General features: G+C 39.6%; 1 protein-coding gene across 3 annotated transcripts in view; it reads left to right on the top strand.

The window, feature by feature from the left end:
* The window catches only part of usp45 (ubiquitin specific peptidase 45), a 41,301-nt gene that overhangs the window by 8,672 nt on the left and 6,800 nt on the right, over window positions 1-25,829 (top strand). For 2 of the 3 annotated variants that reach the window (XM_008431891.3, XM_008431893.3), the window contains exons 6-13: window positions 8,255-8,406; window positions 10,958-11,053; window positions 11,313-11,443; window positions 20,256-20,343; window positions 23,262-23,343; window positions 23,658-23,749; window positions 25,368-25,424; window positions 25,549-25,680. In XM_008431891.3, coding sequence (XP_008430113.2) covers window positions 8,255-8,406; window positions 10,958-11,053; window positions 11,313-11,443; window positions 20,256-20,343; window positions 23,262-23,343; window positions 23,658-23,749; window positions 25,368-25,424; window positions 25,549-25,680 — 830 coding nt within the window. The remainder of the gene's footprint in view (window positions 1-8,254; window positions 8,407-10,957; window positions 11,054-11,312; window positions 11,444-20,255; window positions 20,344-23,261; window positions 23,344-23,657; window positions 23,750-25,367; window positions 25,425-25,548; window positions 25,681-25,829) is intronic. The other variant, XM_008431892.3, reaches the window with a different exon arrangement.

The following is a 25,829-nucleotide window of genomic DNA, read 5'->3' on the forward strand; positions in this document are numbered from 1 at the left end:
ATGTGTTTAACATTATAAATTGTTTTAGATTTTACATCGAATAAAAATGGCAAACTTTTTACCTATGCAGCAAAAACACCAAATCTTACCAAGTATTTTTAGTTTAGTTTCTAGTGCAAATATTTTAATACACTTGAAATAAGACAAAACTAACTTGCAAGTAACTTTTCAGCAAGATATAGGAGCCTGTATTAAGTCAATAATTACTTAATATTGAATCAAAGTACAAGTTCCACTAACAAATTATTTCACTTATAACATGGAGAAAATATCTTGTTATAGGTGAAATAATCTAACGGTGGAACTAGTTCTTTTTTGTAAATAAATTTTAAGGAATTATTATTACTGACATATGAATACTTTTTTTTTTTTTTTTTACTTTTTGTGTCATCATGACACAAAAACCCAGATTGTGGAAGCGGGCTAGTTGAAAAGAAATATCCTTGTTGATGTTTGAGCGCAACAAAAAAACTTCAGGCTAATCACTCATCACTTCACAAACCTCCGGCACGGGAGGGGAGGCGTGTCAGCCTGGCCAGAGGCGCTGCACCAGAGTTCACATCAACCGAACTGAGATGTAGGCTTTAAGGCGAACCGGAGTTTGCATTTTTGGCTCACATCAGAGTTTGATATTGCATTCACATCTCACCAAACAAACTGGGCTTTTTAGACAAACAAACTACAGTTCGATTAAAGCGGACTAACCGGGGCTGGTGTGAACACACTTTCAGCCTTTTTTAGATGCATGGTTCCTGCCAGTTTGCAAATCTCTACATTTTGTTTTTTACAGCAATATGTGTCATCAGTATCTACCAAAACGACACTTTTTGTTAGACCGCTTGATTCGCTCCAAACAAGTGGAGGGAAACGCGTTCAATTAGCTTTTTTTGCAATGTTTCAAAAGTTCACTCAAATTTTGCGTGACAGTTGGATGGAAACATAGTTATTGTTTTCTTAAAGCATTATTGTATATTCTGATTAAACATAGTGGAGCTGCAACACACAACTTATTGCTAATCCACGATGACACCTGACAGAAATATCTTAAATTCTGAAAAATTGAGGGAAATGCGTTGGGGTCTTTCCTCATAAACTAGAACAAACCCGTTCTCTGGGGGAGCCATGTTGTGTGGCACCAGGTTTGCTGTTGACCCCCCCGAAGTGGAAAGTGACCTCCTACACCTTTCTTCTACATCTTCCTCTTTTAACTGACCTTTCACCCATTCCCTGCCTCTCAGTTCTCCCACACCGGTCTGCAGCTGTGTGTAGAGGCGACTCCCTCATTGTCGCAGCAAAGTAGATATTTGTTGCCTGGTAAGCAGCTTGTGAAATTGCATTTGATTGTGAAGGCCAGGTTTTTCTTAAGAAGCCACTGTTATGCTGTTTTTTTTTTTTTTTCCTATAGACCTCAAGCACAAAAGGAGCCACAGCTCCGATTTTTTTTCTTTCTTTCTCTTCCTTTTTTCAGAATCTATAATAATTTTATACAACAACAGCTCCAGGAAGAAAGAAAGTCGATTAACTGTGCTCTCTCACCATCAAGACCTTCAGCTCAAGTACCAGAGTCCCAGCAGAAATCGAATTGACCTCAGGGAGCCGGGCTCCGGCGTTGTAACACAGCTGGGGAGGCTTTGTTGAGTAAATTAAAATGTCGGCGCTGGAAGGACGGCGCTGCTTGTTTCGCATTGAAATCCGACAATCCCGCTTCTGTTTTCAAGCTGTTGCCTTTCTTCCTCAGATTGTGCTGCATTGATATGCGCGCCATTATGCTCTTTGTTTGTTCTTGTGTTCTCTGCTTTTACATCATACTGCAAAACTGGCAGCATAATCAGATTATGAGCCGGTTTTGACGTTTGACCGCCAGCGTTTGGGTGTGGAAAAAGTCTTGAAATGAGTTTTGGAATGAAAGCTTGATTGTTTCTTCTGAAATTAAAGTTAAAGCTCATCTGAAGCGGGCTTATTGAGTGAGAACTGAGCACGTCTTTTTCCAGTGTACACTGGCAACTTTTATCACGTTTCCTCTCCTCTGTTAGATCATTTCAGAAAGTAAAACTTCCACACAAAGAGACATTCTGTAACTGATGGGTACAGCGAGATCCCGCTGTAATTACACGTCAATGTTCACCTGCAGCAGAGGTGTTAAAGCAGAGGCCCTTGGGCCACTTGTAGCCCTCACAATGTTTCAGAGTGGCCCAGAGCTGCATTTCAAGAACACTACAGATAAGGTTTACACAGACTATTGGCACTGTTTACTCAAAATCAAACCTGGTCACACATTCTTTAAACGTTGGTGAGAATAAGCAAAAAACGATTTCAGAGCAAGAAAATTGAAAACAAACATTGCAGAAATCAAAACAAGGAAGAATCTTTATGTTTCAGATCTATTACACATTGATCCCCAGATGCGTCACTATGTTTTAACAACAAGGGCGGCCTCAGTCCCCAAGGTGTGCGGGCAAGATTAACATTTCTGAAACGGCAACAAAAACGGAAAAGTTGCTTTTCCACTTTTAAAATGGTGTTCAGGGTAATAGAAACCTCTTCTACTACAAAATATGACTGGTAATGGTTAATCAATGAATTAAAATGATTTTCTAGTAAACGTTGCCAAGTTAATTATCATGTTCTGGGGCTCTACATTTACGATTGTTAGTTGCAAGAAATTCTAGCTGTATTTTTGAGCATGTTAAGATTATTGTGGTAACAAAATATGTGCCTTTTGCATTCCTTGTTCATGTGTGTGATTTTATACTTATATCATGTTTTAAATAAATACATAAAATACATTTTACAGAAATTGCCCAGTATATTATAATGGGAAACTGAGATTTCTCATCATATTTGATTAAAAAAAAAAACTTTAAAAATAGACGCAATTTATTTGTTTAAGCGGTCAGTCAAAATGACGGACAAAAGTATGGCATGACTTTGGTTTAAATAAATTTTTTTTAGACTTGACACTGACAAAATTCTATGAATATAATTCAATCATCTGTAGCCATTTTAATTCTTGTTTAATTTTAGTTGATTTTATTTACTCTGAATTTAATTGATTAAAACGTGAAGTCACAACTTGCTTCATGTTATTTAAGGAAGATGAAGCCTCCTGCTCTTTCCTGTCTTCTGATGTCAACATTTATGCGAGAGCGTCTTCCACCTCCAACCTGGACATTACACCATCAGTCTCATTGGTTAGTTTTAAATCTTGTGCCGCTTTTCTGCATTTTCTGTTCTGTTTCACTCTTTTTATTTAATTCAGCAACAATAATGTAAGTGATTTTTTGTTGTTGTCATAGTTGTTTAATTTTGAGTTTTGATGCAGTTCTTCCCTTGGTTTTTGTTTAGGGCAAAAAAAGGTCATTAATGAAAACTCATGTGCTAAATAAAACATGCTAAGTAACTAAATGCTAAATAAAATGCATTTTCAATTATTAGAAAATTTGTTGTCACCACATTTATGTTCATGCTGCTGCTATTTAATCCAGAAGCTTTAATGTCAAATTAGGATAATGCTGTATGGAGTGCTGTATATATTTTGGCTGAAATGTTGATGTAAATGCGTAAAGTTTGTTCATGTTTTGAAAGGGTTTCATCTTGGTGGAAAAACGGTTGCATTGTTACATGGTGAATTAGCGCTTTGGCTTTTCGTATTGGGTAAGCCGCGGTTGAATTCAGGCACCATGGCAACCGCTACATTCACGCACGTCTTCTTACCTGTTTTTATTTGTTTTGCAAACGGCCATCTTTAGGAACTGTCACTTCAACTTTGCTGAGTCAGTGGCTAGATGCTCGTCCCCTGGTGGTGCTTTCATGAAAGTAATCAAGAGTGAGTCTCTATTTATTACCACCATTGCACAGAAAAGTAGGGCAGATAGTTGGTAGCGCAATCTGTTTGCTTGTGTGTGTGTGTGTGTGTGTGTGTGTGTGTGTGTGTGTGTGTGTGTGTGTGTGTGTGTGTGTGTGGGGGTTGTGTGTGTGTGTCTTTAAGGAGCATGTCAGTGGGCTCTCTTGGCCTCAGATGGCAAGAAAGCAAGCTTTTTATGCCCTGCAGTCACAACAAATTAGCGAATGAATAAGACATTTGGTGTTGCCTGGCCTTCCTCTTGACTGCCTGCTCTGCATGAAGTGAGCTGGCCTTGGCCCTCCACGCTGCTGCGCTGAAAGTGAGCATGGATGCACGGATGAAGCCAACTGGCCGTGCGATCCGGCTGCCTCTCTATTCAGCTGTGAAGCTTGTGAAAAAAGAAAAAGGCTGTGAAGAGTCTGTTGGAAAATATCTCTTTGCAGAGACTTGTTGTTTTAGATTAGATCAGTATAGTTTTTGACCTCAAGTGCCAGTTGTGGCGTTGTGGGTTGTGGCGAGTTTGGTGCTAAAAGCAGTAGATGTCGGTAAATGGCACACTTGAATGTCAGTTGTTGTTTCACCATAGAAAAGTTTAGCATCTACGTGTGTAAATGTAAGAACTGCAAGTAAGTGGTATTGTTTTCTGATTAATAACAATGGTTGCCATTGTCCAACCCAGGACCCGGACGTGCACATGCAGGTAAACGACAACAGGAGAACGTTTCTGTTGTTGCCATTGTGCCCCGTGTGCTGGATTTCTCCCTGGTTGGTGGAAACTTTCTCCTGTTGGTGTCGTTCGACATTCGCTCTTTGTGAAGCTCATTAGGGGTACATCCCATGATGCCAATCATCCCTACGAAGGATTGTTGTGAGATATCTCTGTAAATTCCTTGCAATCAGCTTGACTTTGCTATCTAAGCTTCTAAATGTACAGAAACTGTACATTTAGAAGCAACAACTGGAGCTGTTGGTGCAAGTGCCTAGAGATAATATTCGACGTAATTTGACTATAACAATTATCTGAATCAACAGGAGGATCATCAGCATTGTTTCTACGGACTCTTGCTATATCCCCTGTAAAGGAAAGCCAAGTCACTGGTTCCTCTGTCCATCTCTGGGCTGGCATTGCAGGAGGTGTTGGTGTGCATGCATGCCTGTGGTCGAGCTCGGGCACCTCGGTGCTTTCCTCCTCCCCCGGGGGAAAGGCTCCACAGTGTCACTGCTGCCCACACTCGGTGGCTGAGCAAGGAGGGCCAGGTGGTGGTGCTGAGCGCGGCACACTCAAGCGTGGACACGGCGCATACTGACATTTGCCTTCGCCGACCGCTGCAGGGACAGGAAAGATCTGCTTTTCCATATGCTTGTGCTCGTTCCAACCCTCCCCTCCGCCCCCCGCAGTCTCAACCAGATGGCTCCCTGAACATTGTTTACCTTGGGTGACGGTCCCAGATGCAGAGCGTGTCCATCGGCATCTTCTTTCCGCCCGTTTGGCTTCCTCATTCCTCTGCACTCTCTTTTACTTTCAAGTGCCAGTCACAGCTTTTTCAACTCTTGCCGATTCCACTATCTGGCTCACGAACACTCGGACTCTCACGCTTACCCTTGTCGTTTTCTTTTCTTTTTTTTTTTTATCACTCGTAGACTCGTGCGTGAGCAGATCGTTTCACACCAACCTCAAAAGCACAGTTTTTCCCTTGCCTCCCCATCTCAGTTTGTTTTCTTTGGATTCGTGTGTGTTGACATCTGGGAACTCCCTTATGGCAGCCTGACGAGGATAAAAAACAGGCCTACAGATGTTGCAAGCGCAGAGGTCCAGATGCAATTAGCTCTCCTAGACAGAGTGCTTCGACAACTCGTCGTCCCGACAAGCTGAACCTCACCTGTACAGTCGTTCTCCCCAAAATTCCAGGACAAGCTGAAGGATGTGTAAGCTGTTTCTCATCAACATTTACCGAATGGTAGTCTGGAAAAGTCACGCAAAGTCAAAGCATTTGTTGAAATCAAGACTGTAAACTTCCCAAAGAAGTCACCCTTTTCTTTACTTTTCTCGTTAAACAGAATGAGACGTTCACGTTAAGTGTGTTTTTAGAGCGTTAAGTCCAAGGTTTATATTCCAACGACTTAGAGTTGTGGCCCCCCTGTGGAGAAAAGCCTTCCTGGTAGTCTCTGTCACTGTAAGTTGAATAGATCTGCAATAAAGATGTTGTGCACAAGAAGTGAATCCATGCAAAGACAAGGCCATTTGGGCGTTAAAGTAAAGATGCAGGTTCTTTCAAAAGGCTTGCGGTTCGATTGATTTTCTTTGGTTTAGGCGTGAACAGGTTGGGCTTGTGACCTGTGTTTATGCATCCTTTGTGAATCCCGGCATTCCTTTGAGATCTCCACAGCCTGTAGCGCTGAAGGCGCCGAGTCCCTGCTGGAATCTGCCTTTTTGTGACTTTTTTTCTTTTTTTAATCATTATCGTCTCTACAGAGTAATTTTACATTTTCTTTCTCAACACAAACCATTGAATACTTCAATGAAACGTTTCTGTCATTGTGAAATCAGAAGGAAGTTGTTTTTTTTTCTTTTGTTAACGTGAAATTCCTTCTCCAATAAAAAAGTTTTTAACATTATGTTAGATTTATGATTTTTTTCCCTTATCTTTTCATGTCATACAATAATGTGAGGATAGAATTGTGACCTTCTGTACTGCAATAAAGATTGTTTGACCAAAAAGTTCAGAAGACAAGTTGCATCAAACCTCTCTTCTTTTGACTCGTGGAAATGTTTGGTCTTTGTTGTTGAGACACGTGTGATTGGTTTGGACTCCAGAGGCCATTACTTACAAATAATAGGAATATTCCCCAGTTCTCTAAAATGTGGCCAAGTTAAGTCAGAGCATCAGACCTAATAATTAGCATCAGGATTTGTCCAGTGGATGACAAAAGTACCTCCCTGAACTGCTTGACATTTGGAATTTTAAGTCATAGATGAGCACACAGCAGCAGCAGGGAATTTGAGTAGCGAGTTGTTAAAAAAAGGTTTTCGAATAAATTTTGAAAAGTGTGTTATGTGTATGGATGCAGTTAATGTCTTTTGTGTGTTTTTCTTTCAACTTTATGAACTTACTTGTTTTTTTTCTCGCAAGCTCAGTCAGATGGGTAATACAGAACATGCTTGTAGCAGGTTTAAGCTCTTTCACAGATTCTCATTGGGATTTGGGTCTGGACTTGCTATCAATACAAACAAAAATTTGACTTCTTTTTTTTTTTTTTTTTTATACCAAAAGGGTTTTTGTGTAAATTCTTTTGTCAAAAAAAAGTTAAATTTAGTTGAACATGATTGATTTATAAAGGCAGAAAAGAGGGTCAACCATCCAAGGGGTGAATACTTTTATAGGCACTGTAGCTGCTAGTCACTAACTGGAACATTGGTACATCAGCGTCTGCTAACACGTGTTAGCACTCTGTCAGTCAGATGTTAACCTTCCTGATCTGCGATCGGCTCACGCAGCTGCAGGATCTGCTCCGGCTTGTCCCTCGCTCCGCGCACCGCTCCGCACTGACCATCTGTGTCGTTGTTTCTGTCGAAGGTTAGTTTTCAGTGGTGATCAGAAGTAACAGCTGGCTATGGAAGGGGAGTTCTCCTGCCTCAACCATCGCCCCGCTCCCCCTCCTTCTCACAAACCAGCAGAAACTGCAACAGCTGTCATCTGCCTTCCCCAAATGACCCAGCTCTCCTTCCAGCTGCCATCGCAGCACCCTGCTCCCAACCCAGTTCTCATGTCAAGTCTGATCCACTTTCTTTTTTTTGTATATATTTTTTTCACAATCAAAGTTGGCAAGAAACTGATTATCATTTTATATGCAACTTTAATCTCAAACCACACACTTTCGCATCTCTATCTCCAAATTTGACTCCAGTTTTGTTCATGACATAACGGTAATGGAAAATACTACAACTTTGTTTTATTCACAAAGCTTGAAACAGAAATGGTTAATGTTGTCTGATTCGCTTTACTAATAAGTTCCAGTTATACTGTGTGCATAATTAGGCGAGTGAGTATTTTTACCTCATCGTCATTTTTAGGCATATTTTCTCACTCCAAGCTGGACAAACTTGAATGTTTAATGGACTTAATCATGGCAGGTGGTGTGTAATGAGGGATGGTATGGCCTATTTACTTGATATTTACTCACCCAATATCAAGGCGTGTACAATTAATAGGCACCTTTTCCTTCTTGAGGCAAAATGGGCCAGAAAAGAGATTTAGCCGACTCTGGAAAGTCAAAAATGACAAAGTCTTGCAGCTCTGTTTTAACCACCCAATTCTTACCATTTAATCTTACCACTGTCCATGTGCTCGACTGCTTGAGTCTAAGCTAACCATCTGTATTTCATTGTGTGTGTGCGTGTGTGTATTCCAGCAGCATCACCTAAGATCATCAAGCTGCGAGAGGAAACATCAGATTACGCTGAAGCACAAAGAGGAAAGAATCCAGCCATCAACAGCACCTTGGTCCCTGTTAAGGGGATAATTAACCTTGGGAACACCTGCTTCTTCAATGCTGTTATGCAGGTTGGTAATAAAGATGTTTTTATTTTAGCTTGTGTAAAAAGGCTCAGTTAGTGACAGGATGCAGATGTTGGAGCAGAGAACAGTCATTTAGAAACCAGAACCCATCTCTTATTTTAGTCATAATATATTAGAGCTGCAACTAACAATTGTTTTGGTAATCGATTATTATATTGATTGCTTAATGATTTAACAAATCATTCAGTTCTTTTTTCAAATAAGAAGATAAATATTTTACTCATACAGTAGCATAGCATTCCTTTAGTGTAAACTTGATCATTTGTAGATTAGTTATTAATGTTTGCACTAACGAATTAATAATTAAAATGCAAAAGGTGCTTGATGGGAAATTGTGTTTTTTTGCTCAATTTGAGCCAGGTGAAGCTTAAGCTTTGCTACTTAAGGAGTTCTGGGTCGAACGTAGTTACAGAGAAAGAAAGTTATCATAAATGGAAAATGTATATTTTTTAGTACAGTTTTGGATAAATTACTGCTCCGAGTGCTTTTTTTCCCCAGTAAGTGGCATTTTTTTTAACAATCGATTACTAAAGTAGTTGACAATTACTTCAATAATCGACTAAGCCGATTAATCATGCAGACTTCTGCCCAGGTCCCTCTTGAAAATGAGATCTAGATCTCAACGTTGTTTGTAAAGGAAATAAAGGGGAAAAAAAAAAAATATATATATATATATATATATATATATATATATATTAAGTGACTTCTTCTTGAGCCAACTATTAATCGATTACCAAACTAGTTGACGATAATTTCAATAATCGATTAATCACGATTAATCCAATTAACTGTTTCAGCCCTTTGTTATTTTATGACAATAGCTGGTATAAATCTGAAGTAGAGCTGTGTAATAAAGTGCTGATCTCATCGCAAACAACCTGCTTACAAGTAATCATTTTATTTGCCGACCGTTTACCTAACGAATCACAAGGATTTCCATTCTGCCTCAGCGATAAATTCACGTCTCTGTAGGACGTGTAAACACTCATCTATTTATGAGGCTGGTCCGAAGCGACGCTGAATACAGTCGACGCTGAATACAGTCCCACAATAACAGAGTCCACCGGCCGCGATGCGCAGTGAAACACAGGGCAGCAGTGAAACACAGGGCAGCAGTGAAACACAGGGCAGCAGTGAAACACAGGGCAGCAGTTCACGCCGAGTTGGCTTGGAAACACCGACCTTGCGAGTGGTGCTCAGTCAGTGCAGAGCGCGTTGACAACACAGCCTCCTCAGCCAGCCCCTGGTCATGTCATGGTGACTGCAAACTGACATGCCTCTGCAACAATGAAGCTGTTTTTTTCAGCCATTTTGTTAATCACCCTCAGGGTCTCGGCGGTTGATTGCAATTCGAGCGAGCGCGCTTTGCATGCTTCTCCCTCTCTCTCTCTCTGTCTCTCTCTCCGCCTTGTTTGTATTGTCCCCTTGAAAATTGCAATCTTTTTCAGTGAAAACACATAATTGTCAGAGAATGAGCAGTGTCTGCATTCACAGTCCCAGCTTTATTGTGTGTTTTCCATAGCAACAGTGTTTATTGGCAGGATTTGACAAAACAAATAACCATTGAAAGGCAGAGGAGGAAAAAAAAAAGTGCCTCTATAACGTGAAGCGGCAGCCATTGTTTTCAGGCCAACTCCTCACCAAGGTTTCTTCTCTGTGGAGAAACACCGTGGATCATAAATAACTTTTTGAAAGCCTTTTTTTGAAAGCCTCTTTCAGAACAATAAACTCACCTGAATTTCCAAATGCTGCAAAAATGGACATAGCAATTGGCACAGGTGTTGCATACAGCATTTTAGGATCCCACAAGCAATCTTCGCTGTCATAAACCAGCAATACAACCCTCAGAGGTTTGTGACCAATTTACAACTTTACATTTTTGTGACTCTCTCACCAATTTTAGCAGATTAAATTTTTTTCTCAGGAAATACAATTAACTCTGTTGACAACATTTATTTGGTCCTTCCTGCTGTAAATAGAATCAGAGCCAACATCACATTTTGTATGTAAAATAAAGAATTCACTGATAAACAGTATTTTAGTGTTGATGAGAAACAAAATGATTATAGTTTTTTTTTTTTTAGCAATTGGGTTGTTGAGCATTGCTAACAGTAAGTATTCCTCGTATTTTCCCAAGTCAGCTCCCGGTCAGCTTGTTTCTTCAGAAATTAGACAAAACCTCATCTAAGTGAGCCATTAATTGATGCAAATCAATAGCATATTGTAAGAAATTTTGGAAACATTCCTCTGTCAAAATTAGTTTCATTTCAAATCGGTACTTCTGATTCTCTAAATATCTAACTTTGAGTTGTCTTCTGTCGGTAACGACTTCCACAATGAAGCGTGTTGCTGGTAGCTCTTAGGTGTTGTGCAGATCTTTCCGGCTGGCGGCCACCGGTCACGGCTCATGAAGTAAATAATTAATAGTTGGGTCTTAATACAGCTGAACATCTGTATGTATGATTGTATGGATTCAGTGGAATCCAGTTTTTCGATTAATTAAATCACCAAGGTGTTTTTCCTTTTGGTTTAACAGAACCTGTCGCAGACGCACATGCTCATCGACCTCATTCAGGAAGTGAAGGAGAAAGGATACAAGCTGAAGATCTGTCCGCCTGTCGAGACAAATCTGGTACAGTCTGCTGTCATGTCTCTGATGAGACAAATGTAAACTCCTACTAGTCTTTTCTAAATTTCTAATTCAAAATTTTCATGATTTTTATTTTTTCCCATAGAAATGATCATTGTTAGAAACATATCAAGGAAGCTTGAAAATGTGGCTAAAGTCATAAAAACAATGTGTTTTGCTTCTTAGAGCTCAATTAAGCTCAATTAAGATTTTTGATCTGATTATTTGACATTTTCCTTCCATCACTTCCTTACTCCTCCAGAGTCAGCTGACTGTGGTTCTGTCCAGCCCTGACCCGCTGACTGCAGCCATGATTCACTTCCTGCAGAGCATGAAGGAATCGGGGAAAGGCCCCGTCAACCCGAAGGTCCTCTTCAATCAGCTCTGCCAGAAGTACGGTCTAACCCTTTAAGTCAGCATCTAATGCCTCTCACTCCTGACCTCAACTGTCTTAACTCTCTTGACACATCTACTTTTTTTTGGTCAATACTGTAAAAAAATGAAACATTCAGAGCTTTGCAACACACGTGAGGCTTTCGAGATGCAACAACAAAAAAGTACATTATTTTTTTATTTAATAAGCCTGACCTGCTGGTTCCGATTTTGACTAATACAGATTTTTGATGCTGTCAGGTGTTAAAAGTTCTCACACTTTCAATGTCTCAATCTGATATTATGGGGGGGAATCAACAGTACCCGTAAAGAAACACAAACTAGTTTTAACTACACAAAGTAGTGTTCTTAAATGTCAATAAAAGGTCTAAATCATTGCTGGCCATACTACTATTAACTAAACTATACTACACTTTCACATTTTAAAAACAAAACTTGCACAACAGTTTAAGCTACAGATCTGTTTTGAGCCTCTTATCAGAACTAGACTGAGGTCAGTTGAGGACAAACTAACAAAACAACCAGTAGTATCTTGAGTTTTATTTATTTTTTCTTGTAGTGCAAAAAGAAAATACCCAAATGCAGCAGCTTTGTAGCTATTTAAATGTAAATAATCGGTTTCACATGTAAATATCTGGAAATTGATTGGCACACCTCTAGTTGTAATCATTTGGATCGTACTCTTTCCCTCTCAGCCATAGCAGCCTTTACTTCCACCTGCTTTCTTCCCATTTCAACAGGGCTGAACATTACTAACCAGGTAACTCCTGTTCTCAGCAGTGAACCATCATCACACTCTGCCCCTCATTAAATGATCAGCAGCTAACTTTGGCTAATCTCCAACACGCTGTGTGACCGGCAGACCCAAAGCCTTTGCTTCTGTGAGCTGAACAGCAATGTTCTCTTTCATGAACAGGTTCAGTGACTTCCTGTTGAGAGTACAGTGCACTACTGGTTGGGTCCAGCTTGCCTGTGTGTGTATGTGTATCTGTGTGTATGTGGCGGGTCTCGCACTGTTTGTCAGTGCAGGTGGGTAACCAGGACGTTTAATGCCGGATGAGCGAGTCCGTCTCTGGTGCGGCTTTGACGGTTATTCTGGTACCTCGCCGTCATCAGACGGTCCGCCGTGTGCTTCTGTGTTGCGAGCGTGGTCGGCCACCTCACCTGGCACCATCTCGGGCTGCAACACACATGCAGGCAATTGTGCATTCAAACATCACGCAATGCCCACACCTTTATGCACTCATTCGCTTAATTTCAGGTGGGGCTCATCTATTCCACTGGCATTCATTCGTGAAGAGAGAGATTTGGTTTCAAGCCTCAGCACCCATCACCCAGTTAGACGTCATGTTTGCTTTAAAGGGGCAGTATTATGTAAAATCAACTGTTTTGAGATTTACATCATGTTATAATGTTATTCCCTCGTCAAAAACAAACCTGGAGTGTTGCTCTAATGCGCTTATGCAGGTTTGAGAAACCCTGTAGTCTCCCGTGGCAACCATTCAGCTGTGCAAAACACCTAGTGCCGTTTTCAAGGCAGAACTGCAGTTTCCACGTTTCTGAGCTTCTACCTCACCTCTACTCCCCCACTCAGCTCCTTCAGACTAGCCAGCAGCAATTAGCAAACACCTGGTGGAATTGCACATCTGCTGAGCTCATTATGCCTTCTTCTTCTCAGTACAATAGTGGAAGAATGTCGTTAAAGGGTTAGTAGAGGAGCCATGTTGTGATGACTTCCTGAAGGCGGAGTTTCAGAAAGAGCAGGAGTTTCTTAAAGAGCCATCGACCCAATTTTAAGGTGCTAAATTACAAAAACAAATCTTCTTTAATTAATATTTGATATTCATAGCATTTTTCTAACAACTGAAGGTAACATAGTTACTTGATTGTGCTATAAATTGATACTATGTGCCTGGAAAACACATAATTCTTCCCCTTTATTTGAGACTGTAAAATAAGTGTTGTTTTCTTCCAAACAGAACATATAGAAAAAAAAACAAATTTACTATTCACTGAGAAATAGTTATTTTTCTCCTTGATGTGAAAATCGAAAAATAACAGATTAAAAACAGTTTCACCTGTACACTGGAGCTCTGTACATGTATCTAAACTGAGGCAATTTGGAAAATTCCTTAGTTTAATAAGTTTTCAGACAAATCACCATGAAAGAACCAGAAAACCTGCAAAGTCTTTATTTGTACTCTGCGATGCAGGTCTAGACATTGTGTGCCAGAAATTCAATTGAATTCCCCAATGTGACCTTGTTATTTAGCGGCGATACCTCCCAGTTTCAAACAGTGGCACCTATCGAGTCGCACTGTAAAAACAAATGTATATTAACCAAATCACTTAATTGGCTTCACACCTGTGAGCATATTTTTTGTTTTTGAAAATGTGTCTGTAAAATCCCATTTCAGATTACAAACATCTCCGTTTTCATTCTTTTAAGCAGAAATCCTTGAAGGTGTTTGCAAATTTTTGAAAGGAAAACTATTTTTTTTTTACTTTATGCTCCAGATAGAATAATTCCTCCTCCAAAATCCATCATAATCACTGCTGAATTTCTAATATTTGTAAGTGAGTGCTACAGGGAACACTTTTCACAAGGTAAGAAGATTCAGATTTATATACTTCCTAAGTAAGTAAGATACAACTAAATATTGCAATATGGAGAAGGTATGACATAAGTAACCACGGGGAACAAGCCCCACAATAATGTAGCCCACCATGTACAAAAAAAAACTAACATCGCTTTTAAGTCTGCTCTGGTGTAAGAGGAAACATCGTTTATGACATGTTGGTATTAAACCATGCGGCATGAATTCAGGAAGATTTGATCAAATCAACAAACATGTCAGGAGGGAAGGAGGTCTGTGTTTCTAAGCTAGCTACTTCCAGCTTTTGTAGATACTGCTTTCTAGCCCAAACTAGGCGAGCTACTTCCACAGACAAAACAAGTCGACTTGAACAAGTAGAAGCCATGGCTACACTAGCAAAATCAACTTGGGGGAAACTATCGCAGTTCAATAATCCGTGTCGCGTCCGACATCCATCATGGCTTCTCCACTTGATCAGGCGACGTAGATGCAAAGAATCAATAGCCGGCCAAGTTATGAGCTGTGCGGTTCCTCAAGTAAATAGCCTGACTGATTCACCTGCTAATATCAGCTTTTTGTGTGCTACTGTTACTCCTTCTCGTTTAAAATCATACTATTCCTTATTAATTCATGTGTTTTGATTCCTTGTGGTTTATTGCCATGGTTGGGTACACATTCATTCCTTTCTTAAGCCATTTTATTAAATTTTTTTTTATTATTATCAGCCTCCTTCACAGAGAGACTTGTCCGCATTCTTTCAGGTCTTGAGTTCTGTAATAAAAAGTTCAGGGTCAAGAACATATTTTTTCATAGCGTTGACCCCGTGTGACAGCAGCACTCTGTGAATACAACCATCCGGAGCCGCTGCCGCTGCAGGGTCTTCCCTTTCAAGGAGGCTGGGTTTGCCCTTGACCTGTGGGGGACTGACATCTCTTTTACCGCGTCTCTTTCAGCGTCTTTCTCGATGTGCGTAATGGCAAGCAGGTTAATAATGCTTTCTGGCTCCGAATCGAGGACTGTTTGAGTGTTTCATGTGCACCAGAGTTTGTGTGTGCGTGTGTGTTTTTGCGCATGGGTTCACTTGGATTTGACCTCGACCAGCTGAGTTCCCTACAGCTTTCTACCTCGTCCTTCTGCCAGAGCGCGGGGCTCCGGTCGTCGCCTGGACCGGCGCCAGGCTGTGTGTGGTCAGCACCACGCTGTATCTGGTGCCAGGGACGGTCCCAGCTTGTAACCAGCGTACTTCAAAGCTAGTCAGCAGCTAGATTGTAGCTAATGGTGAGACAGAGGACAAAAATAGGAGCTTGCCAAGGTTTCAAATATTGGGTTCCACCAATCTCGCAGTCCAAAGCAACATTTACATTTTTTTGTACTACTTTCAGTACATTTCTGTACCTTGATATACACTCCACGCGTCACCAATATGTTAGCTGAACAGAATTATCCACACAGATATCAATCTACACCTGCTTCTTTCAAGGGCTGATTCAATTTCAGGATAGCCACTGGACATGTTTTGTGTTGGCGTGCGCCCGCGTGTGTGCGTTGCGAGCGTGAAAAGTACGCAGGCTCCCTCCTCTCTTCTTCTATTGTGGATTAAAGTCTGCATACCCACATCATTCAAATATTTTTGAGGAATAAGCTTTGTGAGATGTCTTTCATCCCTGATAGAAATAGCAGAGGACAACAATGAATTCCATCATGCGAGTCTCACAAACGCCAGCGCACACATCCCGGGCCACATACTTTTAACGAAGCAGATATTCACACACACTATTCAATTAGAGAAGTGTTAGATTGCGCATATCTTCCCAACAGAATATGGACAATTTTGAGTGTTTTTAAATACATTTGTTCGTGTTAACCGTGAAATAAGACTGTGTTTTTTTGGGGGGTTTTGTCATGGTTGGTATTTTAAGCTATTCATGATGTAGCTAAAGAACCAAAAACTAATTGTAAAAAACACTTTTTAATATTATTTGAAAATGAATAAATATGTGTGGAACATTACATTGTGTTATTGCTTCGTATTAAAAATACATAATAGAGAAGCACCAATCAGAGGTTATGTGGGTTATTAACGACCACCAATTTTATAAAGCTCTGATAAGCCGATAACCAGTGTTGACCTATTCAGATTAAATTTTTTTAACAACTTTGTCTAACCACAAAATACATTACTGTTTTCTGTGAACTCAAATTTAACAATCATAAGGAATGCGTTTTTCATAGAGAAATTCTATTGGCATTTATCAAAAAGAAAAAGTAAGTCTACACGTGCAATAAAGTTTTCTAGGTTATGGGACAGATCAAATCAAAATTAAATTAATGTTTATTTGTAGAGTTAATTTCAATAACAGGGCATTTTAAATGCTTTACATCATAAAAACATAAAAAAACATAGAATCACTAAATGTGAAACCAGAAATGAACCGCTCTACAATGATTAAAACGCAAGAAGAAATGTATCAAACTTTATTTTCTCCTTTGTTTTTTTTTTTAAAATGTAGTTCATCATATCTAGAAAAATGTGATTTACTAGATATAACAGATGTTAAGTCGTTTATTCATTTATTATTACTATTCAGATGCAATCAATATTTATCTTAGGACCAGAGGTGACGTCACACTGTGTGAGAGAGCGGAGTCATTTTTCCTCTGATACTAAACAGGACTTCGCTAATCATTCAAAATAAAGACAAAATGACAACGCAGTTAGTATTTTAAAACTGTCTTTTTATAAATTGACATTTGGCACAGTTAGCAAGGTTAGCATTACCAGTAATTGGCATTGCTGTGTATTTTCTGTAGATCAAATTGGTCTTTACGTTAGCTGATTTTAAAAAGACTTCCTGTAGTTCTATGATAGAATTGAACTTTTCAAAAGGATAAAAACGAACAAATTTGGAATAATACGGTCAGCTTCCTGTTATTTGCTTTTATCAAGTGCTATCCTAACGGAATATCTCACATGCCTCTATAGAAAATTGAGTCTTCTTTCCTGAAGCGCCTAAAACTTTTTTTGCTTCCCTCGACTTCCTTTATGCTCAGTTAATGTCATGCCAAAAATAACTGCGTTTTCTCCTCAAGTAACAAACTGCACACCGGAGAGATTTGTTGTGAGACTTGTTGTCTAGGTGTGGTACATTCACTGATGTGTGGAGGGAAAAAAGTCGGATTCTTGTTGCTTGCGTAAAAACCGGACAAATTCCATCACCAACCCCTTTCTGAGCATTTCTACTGCAAAACAGTTTTCACTAATTTACATTAATTGATATGTGTAATTCAAGATTTAAGTAATAAAATAGTGTTTTAGGTTTCAGAGTGGCACTGAATACCAACAAATTTTTATGCTACATAGATTTTTCAGCACATTTTGAGCTTACAGTTTCAATTCATCCCATTCCGATGTATTTCTGTATAATATGGCTATTTGTGGCCAGAGGATTACTGTATTGTGTGAAGTGTGTGCCTCTGTTTTGCTCATACATGTATCATGTATGTGTTCTGACTGGGTGAATGGATGGGGAGGGGAAGCTTGTGTGGCCTTGTGTCTGGTACTAACTCATCCGGCTATTAATTGTGTTAGCACCGCAGCTGTTTGCATTGGCCAGATTGAGAGCAGCGCTACAGGGCCCTTCTGCTTCCCTCCACTGGGATGAGCTTCCAGACCTCCTCATTCCCACTGATCCCAACAATGCTTTTCATTTCCAGTCCCATCTCCTTCGTTTTTTATTTTGTGTATTTATTTATTTTTTTATCTCCACTTTTCTATTCGTGTTCGAATGTGCGCTATATTTCAGTTTTCTTCAGGCCAAGCCATTACTTCTTATGTTTCTTTTGTTTTCTAATTTGGAATAGCTAAATGTATGTCGTCAGCTGGTTAACATCTTCATCTGTTGGGGCAAACTTAATGTTCATGCACACCCAAAAGCTGTCTACATGTTAAATTCTGAAGGTCCCCCTAATCTTCTCCAGGCTTATTATCAACAATGGGTCAGTTTTCTGCAATTTGTTATAAATTTGTAAATTTTGTGAGCTCAGAAACATTTTGAAATCTTCTCAAGAGTTCATACATTTTACCAGGCAATGAAATAAATTGTTCTATTTCACCAAAACACCTAAAAACAATGTAGCGCTGTTCAACCATTTCTCTTCTGATTCAGATTATTAATGGCTGATATTTATATTTTGACACTTTAGTCTAATGATTTCTTTTTTATGTTGCTATAATTCTATTTTTAATACATAAAAAAACATAATAAAGTTGAACCCCAGTAATGCTAGCGCAGTTAGGCATCCAAACATCCTTGGCATTGTTTGATGGCATCTCTAATAAAAAAATACTCCTCCTATTCAGCGAGCTGGCCCGACCAACCTGTCTTTAGTTATGTGGCAGGCTCGGTCCAACAGGTTGCCATGGCTCCAGTCTCGGCTGCCCTTCTGCCCCTGGCATCTGTCCGCACATCTGCTTCACCGTGGACAGCCAGGGAGGAACCCAAGGAGAGCCTCCCCTCTAATTCCTTTAGCATTAATAACCCTGTTGGAGGTTGACTTTAGCTTTGTTGAAGAAATGTGAAAGAAATGCCTTACTATATTATTGCCGTCTTCAAGCCAAGACTTCTGTGGTTTAGTAAATTCTAGTATTTTTGTTATTATTGTAAGTGGGTTATTAAACCCCTTAACTGTCAGCCCGAAAACACTTGCATGCGAGCCAATGAATCCATGAGGACACCGGCGTCCTATCGACAGTTAAGTGGTTTGAATTCACAAAATTAAATGTGTTATTAAATGTATGGTAGAAAATCTGTAAAACCCCAGTAATTATGTTAATTGCAGTAAAGGAGATGATCTGGTCTAATTTGGGGAACAATTGGAAAGACCTCAACAGCGTCCTTCGAGAAGCAATTGTTGCTGCCAGTCAATCTCAGAAGGGTAATATGGCCATTTTCAAGCAACTTGCATTTTATTCCACAGTGAGAATCATTATTAAATTAGAAGATGTTAAACTAGAAAATCTTGATAGTAAATGCACCAACCAATCTCAGATAAATTATAAAACAACCTCTCATCTCAACATCTCATACTCTAATAACCTTTTTGTATATTAAATGTTAAAGCTCTTCTCTGCGCCAAAGTGTTGCTTCTTTGGGAGAGTTTCCAGGAGAATAACAGCTTAGTATTAAAAAAAAAAAATACGATGCTAAATGGTTATAGAAAAGCTCAAATCTCATGTAACACTTGAAGTATTTGCATATTCTTTTCTGAAAACTTTGTATTACATCCTGTTTCTATTCTGATCATTGTTTTGATTCCTGTTATGAAATATGACAAATTATACAAAAACAACTCTAAATGACTTATTGCAGGTAGATATTAAGTACTAGATTAACAAAATAACATTTCCTTAAAGTAGACCGTGAAGAAAGAATAGAGAACCACTGGAAACCGCAGGTTGTCGAGGCATGCATGAAATGTTCCCCTGACATTCATAAAATGTCCTGCATCAGAAAGAGTTGCATTTTGCACCTGGAGAAAATACAAATGTAAAAAAAAAAACGGCAGACGGCAAAAAGAGCAGCACCAGTTTCCTTTCTAAATATCGTCTGGAGTCTGGTTTGTGTTTTTGGTCATTTTGGAGCCAAATAAGCATGAAATGATAATGTTCAATTACATAAAGCTGCAGAACTATTTAATTACATAGAGCTATAGAAAGAGAAGTGCAGCTTCTTTTTGCCTTGGCTGCATAAACATGTTCAATATTTGCACTTTTATGTTCAGATCTGTGCCAGTTGGTTCTGTACGGAACAATGCTGCCGTCATCGAAGTTTATTTGCCTGATAGTCTGTCATGTCTTCTCCTAACACACATTCATTGTGTGAGTAATCTGAGCTGCTTCCAGCCAGGATATCATCCAGCACTGAGAAGGTGTGAAAAGGTCTTCACTAAACCCAATTGTAGGTTCATCTTTTGTTCATGTTTCTTTTGTTTCTCAGCTCATTGTGTGAGTTAGTTCTTTCTGACTTCATTGGGTGTTTGTTTTGTTGTCTGCCAATATGTTTGTTTTGTAAAATGTTGAAGATTCACTAACAACACTGTCTGTTCACTGTACTGTTTTTATTTTATTTTATTTAGTCTCTTTTCCAGACTTTCTGTTTCTCTGTTGTTCTTATTATTATTATTTCACTTGGTTTCATAGTTTTGTTCTGTTGCAGAGCTCCACGCTTCAAGGGCTACCAACAACAAGACAGCCAGGAACTTCTGCACTACTTACTGGACTCCATAAGAGTAGAAGAAACTAAAGTAAGTTTACAATTTGTGAATTCAGAATCCATTTTACAAGGAACCTTTTGCTAAGTTCACTCAAGGTTTGGTAAGGTCTTAGGATGGCAACTATCAGTTATTTTTGATGATTAATAGAATAAAAAATTGTCTTGTTCTGCAGATTTTTTAGTTTAACCTTACAATAGTAGAAATTCATTAAAAATCACAATAACACATTAATAAGAAAATGAACATTTTCATGGTGTAGTGCCTAAAATGCAACTGCACCATTCCTTCATTGGATGCTTAATATTTTGCAGCAAAGGGCGCATCTGCACCCAAAATAATTACTTCTGACATCAACGTGAAAAGCTCAGCCCTTTTTGCTTGACTTAACATCAGCAGTGTAGGGTTGATCTATTCATTATTTTTGGATTAACCAATTAATAATTGGTTAACAAAAGATGCTTAATAAGAGTAGCTCTTTCAGCAAATGGCCTTCTTTTTGCCTGTATGCGCCAGTTAACGATTAATTGATTACTAAATTAGTGACAATTATTTCAAGAATTTATTAATCTGATTAATTGATTCTCTCTTATTTACTCACTTACTTTTAGATAAATTCACGTACCTGAAAGTAAGGCATTAATAATCGTCCCGCGGTATTAGCGTGATGCCCAGGAGGAGCTTGGTAAATGTCACAGTCAGACAGAGGGGATTCAGGGGCTGGTGTCCCGTCAGTTCCCGAAACCACACAAAAAAGCTTGTAAAATACATGTTGGGTCATTGCAAACCTGCCAGACTTTGCACATTGTAAGAAGCCTGCAGGTTACGCTGTGACCCCTGTCTCTTAAGATCTTTGTCTCGTAAGATCACAGGAGGGTTAAAATACCTTAAATTCATTAGAATAAATGTAAGTTGGCCTTAAACACGCTAATGAGAGGTCTTAAATTTTGTGGTGGCAGGATTATTTTGTATTTTTCTCATGGGACTTCTCCGTCCGACAAATGTTTGAGTCGTATGCAGACATTTTCATTATGTTTGTCTCGAGGCAAACATAACTCGAGGTGGTTGAGGCTATTGCTAACCAACTGCTAACATACCTTTGATAGTTTGCTAGCTAGCTTTTTGCATCCATGATGGGTAAGTATAAATTTAAAGCCAGTTGGCAGGATGGTATTTGTCTTTGCCATTGACTGACTTCTGTTGCCAACCCATCTGATGCAACATTCATTCTGTGCAAAAAAAAGCTTGATACTACCGTTACATAAAACATACTATTTTCTTTGGTACATTTCTGTCATGATACAAGTCTTACATTTCATTCATAATGGTTTTTAAAAACCTCAAATTTGAGTTGATGAAGCCTGCAGAAATCCTGGTGGGTTTTTTTCTTGGCAAACATGGCGGTCCCCCACCTTCCCTCAACCCCTCCACAGGGCAATTAGGAGACCCCACAGCATCTCTTTGGAAGGGGCCCACCAGTGCCTACGTGAACCAAGGAGGAGAAGTTAGCGGGTGTATTTAGTAGTCAGCCTCAGGCCCAGGAGGAGCCACAGGCTGGGCTCCCTCTGCTTCCATTCAAACTTGTGAACGCCATCAGTTGTGCCACTTAGGGGGCTTGCAAGTGGCACTACCGGCATCATTGTGTGATCTTGGGAAACCCACAGCTGCTGAATGAGCTCCAGGGCCGTTCCATTGTGCTCGAGGGTCACCCAGAGCCCCCTCCAGCACACACACAGACACACACACACTCATACACAATCACCGCCAATCCAATCAAGGAAGCAGAAAAGGAGGGTGTGGGGGGGGCACCTCTATTCATCCACTCAGAAACTCATTTTTACAGCAAAGATACAGTGGCATTGTAAACCCCAAATTGTGAAATATTTTTAATTGAACGCACACATTATCCCAGTTTCCTTTCTAATGACCGAGTGGACAATAGAAGGCAATCAAAGTGGCTTTGGTCGCTTTTGCGTGCCAACAGCAAATTTTAACCACAGTTTGAAATGAATCCGTCTTAATAATCGAAGAAAGAATTAAATAGAACCGCAACTCAAATGACGGACCGACCCGTGCTTTCCTTGGCCTGGGTCAGGAAGACACCGGTGCTTTTCCCACTAGGAGGTCACAAAGCTTCAAGTAGCCCCAAGTGTTTGTGTTGATCGCCCATTAGGATCAGCGATCTGAATATGCTAATTTGGGCCCAAGCAATTATCGGCAATTAACTGAGATGGGGAGTATATCTCTCGTCCGGCGCTTCTTCACCTCCATCTTCGCGTTTGCTTCCATGTACCAGTCCGACGGCCCCCATCCCTCCCCTCCTATCGTCTCTGGGACAGTTCACTCTTATGTTTGGGAGGGAAAGGAATCACAGGGAAGGGGGTTACTGGTAATTAATTAGTAGGCGAGCCACAGCCTGGTTTGACTTTGGTGGGATTAGCGGGGGCTTTTTGACCTAAATAGCCAGTTTGGTGCGTGGGTCCCGGGACAATGGGGGGTCGGTGGGGCTGATTGGTCATGACTCAGACATAGACCACGGCCAATTATCTATTGATTGGTGCTTTATAGTGGCTGTACCTCTTCATAGCTCTCTCACCAACACACTCACTGACCATGTCACCTTCAATGAAGAGGGTCCTACCTAAAACCTACACACACATGCACGCACACATACATACACAGTTCATTATGAGATTTACATGGTAACAGTTCTAGACAAGCACAATAATTATTTTACACTAATGATGCCTATAATGGGTATACCTGTCAAACTCAGCTGCAGGCTAGATTCTGATATCTCACTCATTTATAATAATAATAAATGCTTTAACCCCAACTACCCACATATCATCATGGATGAAAAAGGATGTTTACTTTTACACTTTGTTTATATTTCTGAACAGCATTTTAAAGTTTTACTGTCACTGTTTTTTTTTTTTTTTTGCTTGCAGAGAGTGAAAGCGGCCATTTTAAAGGCATTCAACAATCCAACAGAGAAGACGGCAGATGAGGAGACCAAACGCCAAGTCAAAGGTTGAACAAACTGCACTAAAAAGATGTCCAAGACCAATAGTTCCACCTGGTGGTGGTAAATGAAAATGCAGCCACAAGTCAAGTCAGAAGACGTAAAAAAAAAAAAAGATGCTCAAATACTGTTTCACTGGGGTTTTTTTTTGTCTCTTTCTGATGTTTTTGTCACCCATCTTACTTTTGTAAATTGTCCCTTTCTTTTTTTTAAGCAGGTTTCAATTATTATGTGTCTGAACACTGATCTACGCTAAGCTGAAGCATTTTATTATAAATACAAACGCTGGGAAACATAACTAAAACATTTGCTTTTTCATCAGCATATGGAAAAGAAGGTGTGAAGATGACCTTTGTTGACCGGATCTTCGTAGGCGAGCTCACCAACACCATAATGTGTGAAGAGTGCGAGCATGTAAGTGCATGTGGCAGGGGAGAAAAAAAAAAGAGAATAAATGGCCGATGAAGCAGCATAGTTTCACGTGTTGAGCTGGATTCAGCCACCATGTAGGACAGAAGCAGCTATTTAATTTGTCATGAACTTCTTCCTCCTCTTTATTGTTTAGTGTTAAGTGGTTGCTAAGGACGGCTATTAGATTTCCAGCTGCAAAGGCATTCCTCGTTCGCCTCATTTGTGGTGGATATTTGTTGGGTTTTTTTGACCCCAAGTCAAGAGAGCTTAAAAAAACAAAACAACCAAAAAAGAAAGTAATCATCTTCTTTTCATGGTGTGGTAGCCATTAAGTGTTTCTAAGTTAGTTATGTACGGAACAAATGTTGATATAATAGAATAAAAAGTCAGAGGGAAAAAAAAACAGGAGGTGTTGATGGGGGGGGGAAGGAAGAAACAAAAACCACTTCAAGGACCAGCTCCAACACCAACTGTTTACGGCAGGCTCTTACTGTAAGAGCTGTGGCTGTTTAAGAAAACGAATGCCACCATGAAAAATAAAAGAGGATGCCTGCAGGAAGAGAGCGCCAGGTGTGCAGCTGGAAAGAGAGAGAGAGAGAAAAAAAGCAAGAGAAGCTGCAGCTTCTTCACTTAAATGGGCGCAAAGTCTGCAGCTGAAGTTTGAGCCCATGTGGAGCTACACTCATGTGGAAAAATGACAGCCTGTGTGTTTTTCTAAAATATTTGAACATGCCATATTTTCTGGACTATAAGTCACTCTTTTTGTCATTTAGCTGCTACTGTGACTTGTATATGTTTTTTTCTTTTTCCTCTGTTTCTTGTCACATTTCTTGATTAATGTGACTCTTATTCCAGAGCAATTTATAATCTGGAAAATATGGTACTCATATTTAAAAACATTATAAAGCCTATCAAAAAAATTTGGTAAAAGAGGGAGAAATAAATTAAGAGACATCTACATGTATTTGTACTTGAAATGGATAAAATCAGACATTTAAATAAAGCATATTACATTATATATAAATCATTACAGCAGCACTACTCAGCAGTTTGAAGGTTCTTTTTTTTTTACCTATTTGAACCATGGATATGTTACAATGATCAATAAAAAGAGCACAATAACCTTTAAAAAAAAATCAAATCATCAATTCCACCGTACAGAAACTGGTGGAGAAGTGGAGGATATTTCCAAACAGCCAGAGATCCTAGTTCCTGTTAATATGAAAGTGGCCACCATTTTTGAAGCTGTCCAGAGAGAGACTGCATAACTTGTATGTTTGTAATAAAACCACAAAAGCCAGGATAAAGCTTAGAGACCGACAAAACCCAGATCTTCTAGATGATGCTCTTTCAACATATGTCTCTAAAAATAAATAACCTCGTTCCATCTGTGAAGCACGGCGGTGGACGTGTCATGGTTTGAGGTGATTTGTCCGTCTCACCATTATAAAACCCACATTGACCATGTATCAGAGGAATGTGAGCTCATCTGTTAAGCTTAACGTTTTTCTTATCTTTTTTTATTATTATTTTGTGGACATTTTCTGAATCAAGAACTTGATAAACATGCAGACATGCTTTCATGTTCACGTATTGAGCTTTTGTGCCATTTCTTTTCCAGATCTCAACAGTAAAGGAAGCCTTCATAGACATCTCTCTGCCAATCATAGAGGAGAGGGTGAGTCGTTTTGATTCATGTTCAACACCAGTGGGATTGAAAGTCGCTCTTATACTTGCTTTTAATATAATATTGACCGTTTTTCCTAATTTATTTTTTGTTTGCCCTTCCCCTGTCTCCTCAGATATCAAAACCGTCCAACCCGGGTCGCCTGGGGAAGGGCAGCCGGGAGCAGGACAGCCATACAGCCCACAGTGAGCAGGTTCTTTCAGCAGCGCACTCTGTCAACAAGAACTCCAGGAAGCCCAGCGGACCGGTGAGGCCGCCGACGCAACCTGCTTCCTGTTGTCCTCCAGTCAGGGCATCAAATTTAGTCCTTTTTAAATGTATTGCCTCCAACACTAAGTCACAATTATTGACTATCTTTTTATAGTTTAGATTCCCATGTTGTTTTTAACAAACTGG

Source organism: Poecilia reticulata, chromosome 16 (assembly GCF_904066995.2).
Source record: "Poecilia reticulata chromosome 16, P_reticulata-male-v2, whole genome shotgun sequence".
Taxonomy (NCBI): Eukaryota; Metazoa; Chordata; class Actinopteri; order Cyprinodontiformes; family Poeciliidae; genus Poecilia; species Poecilia reticulata.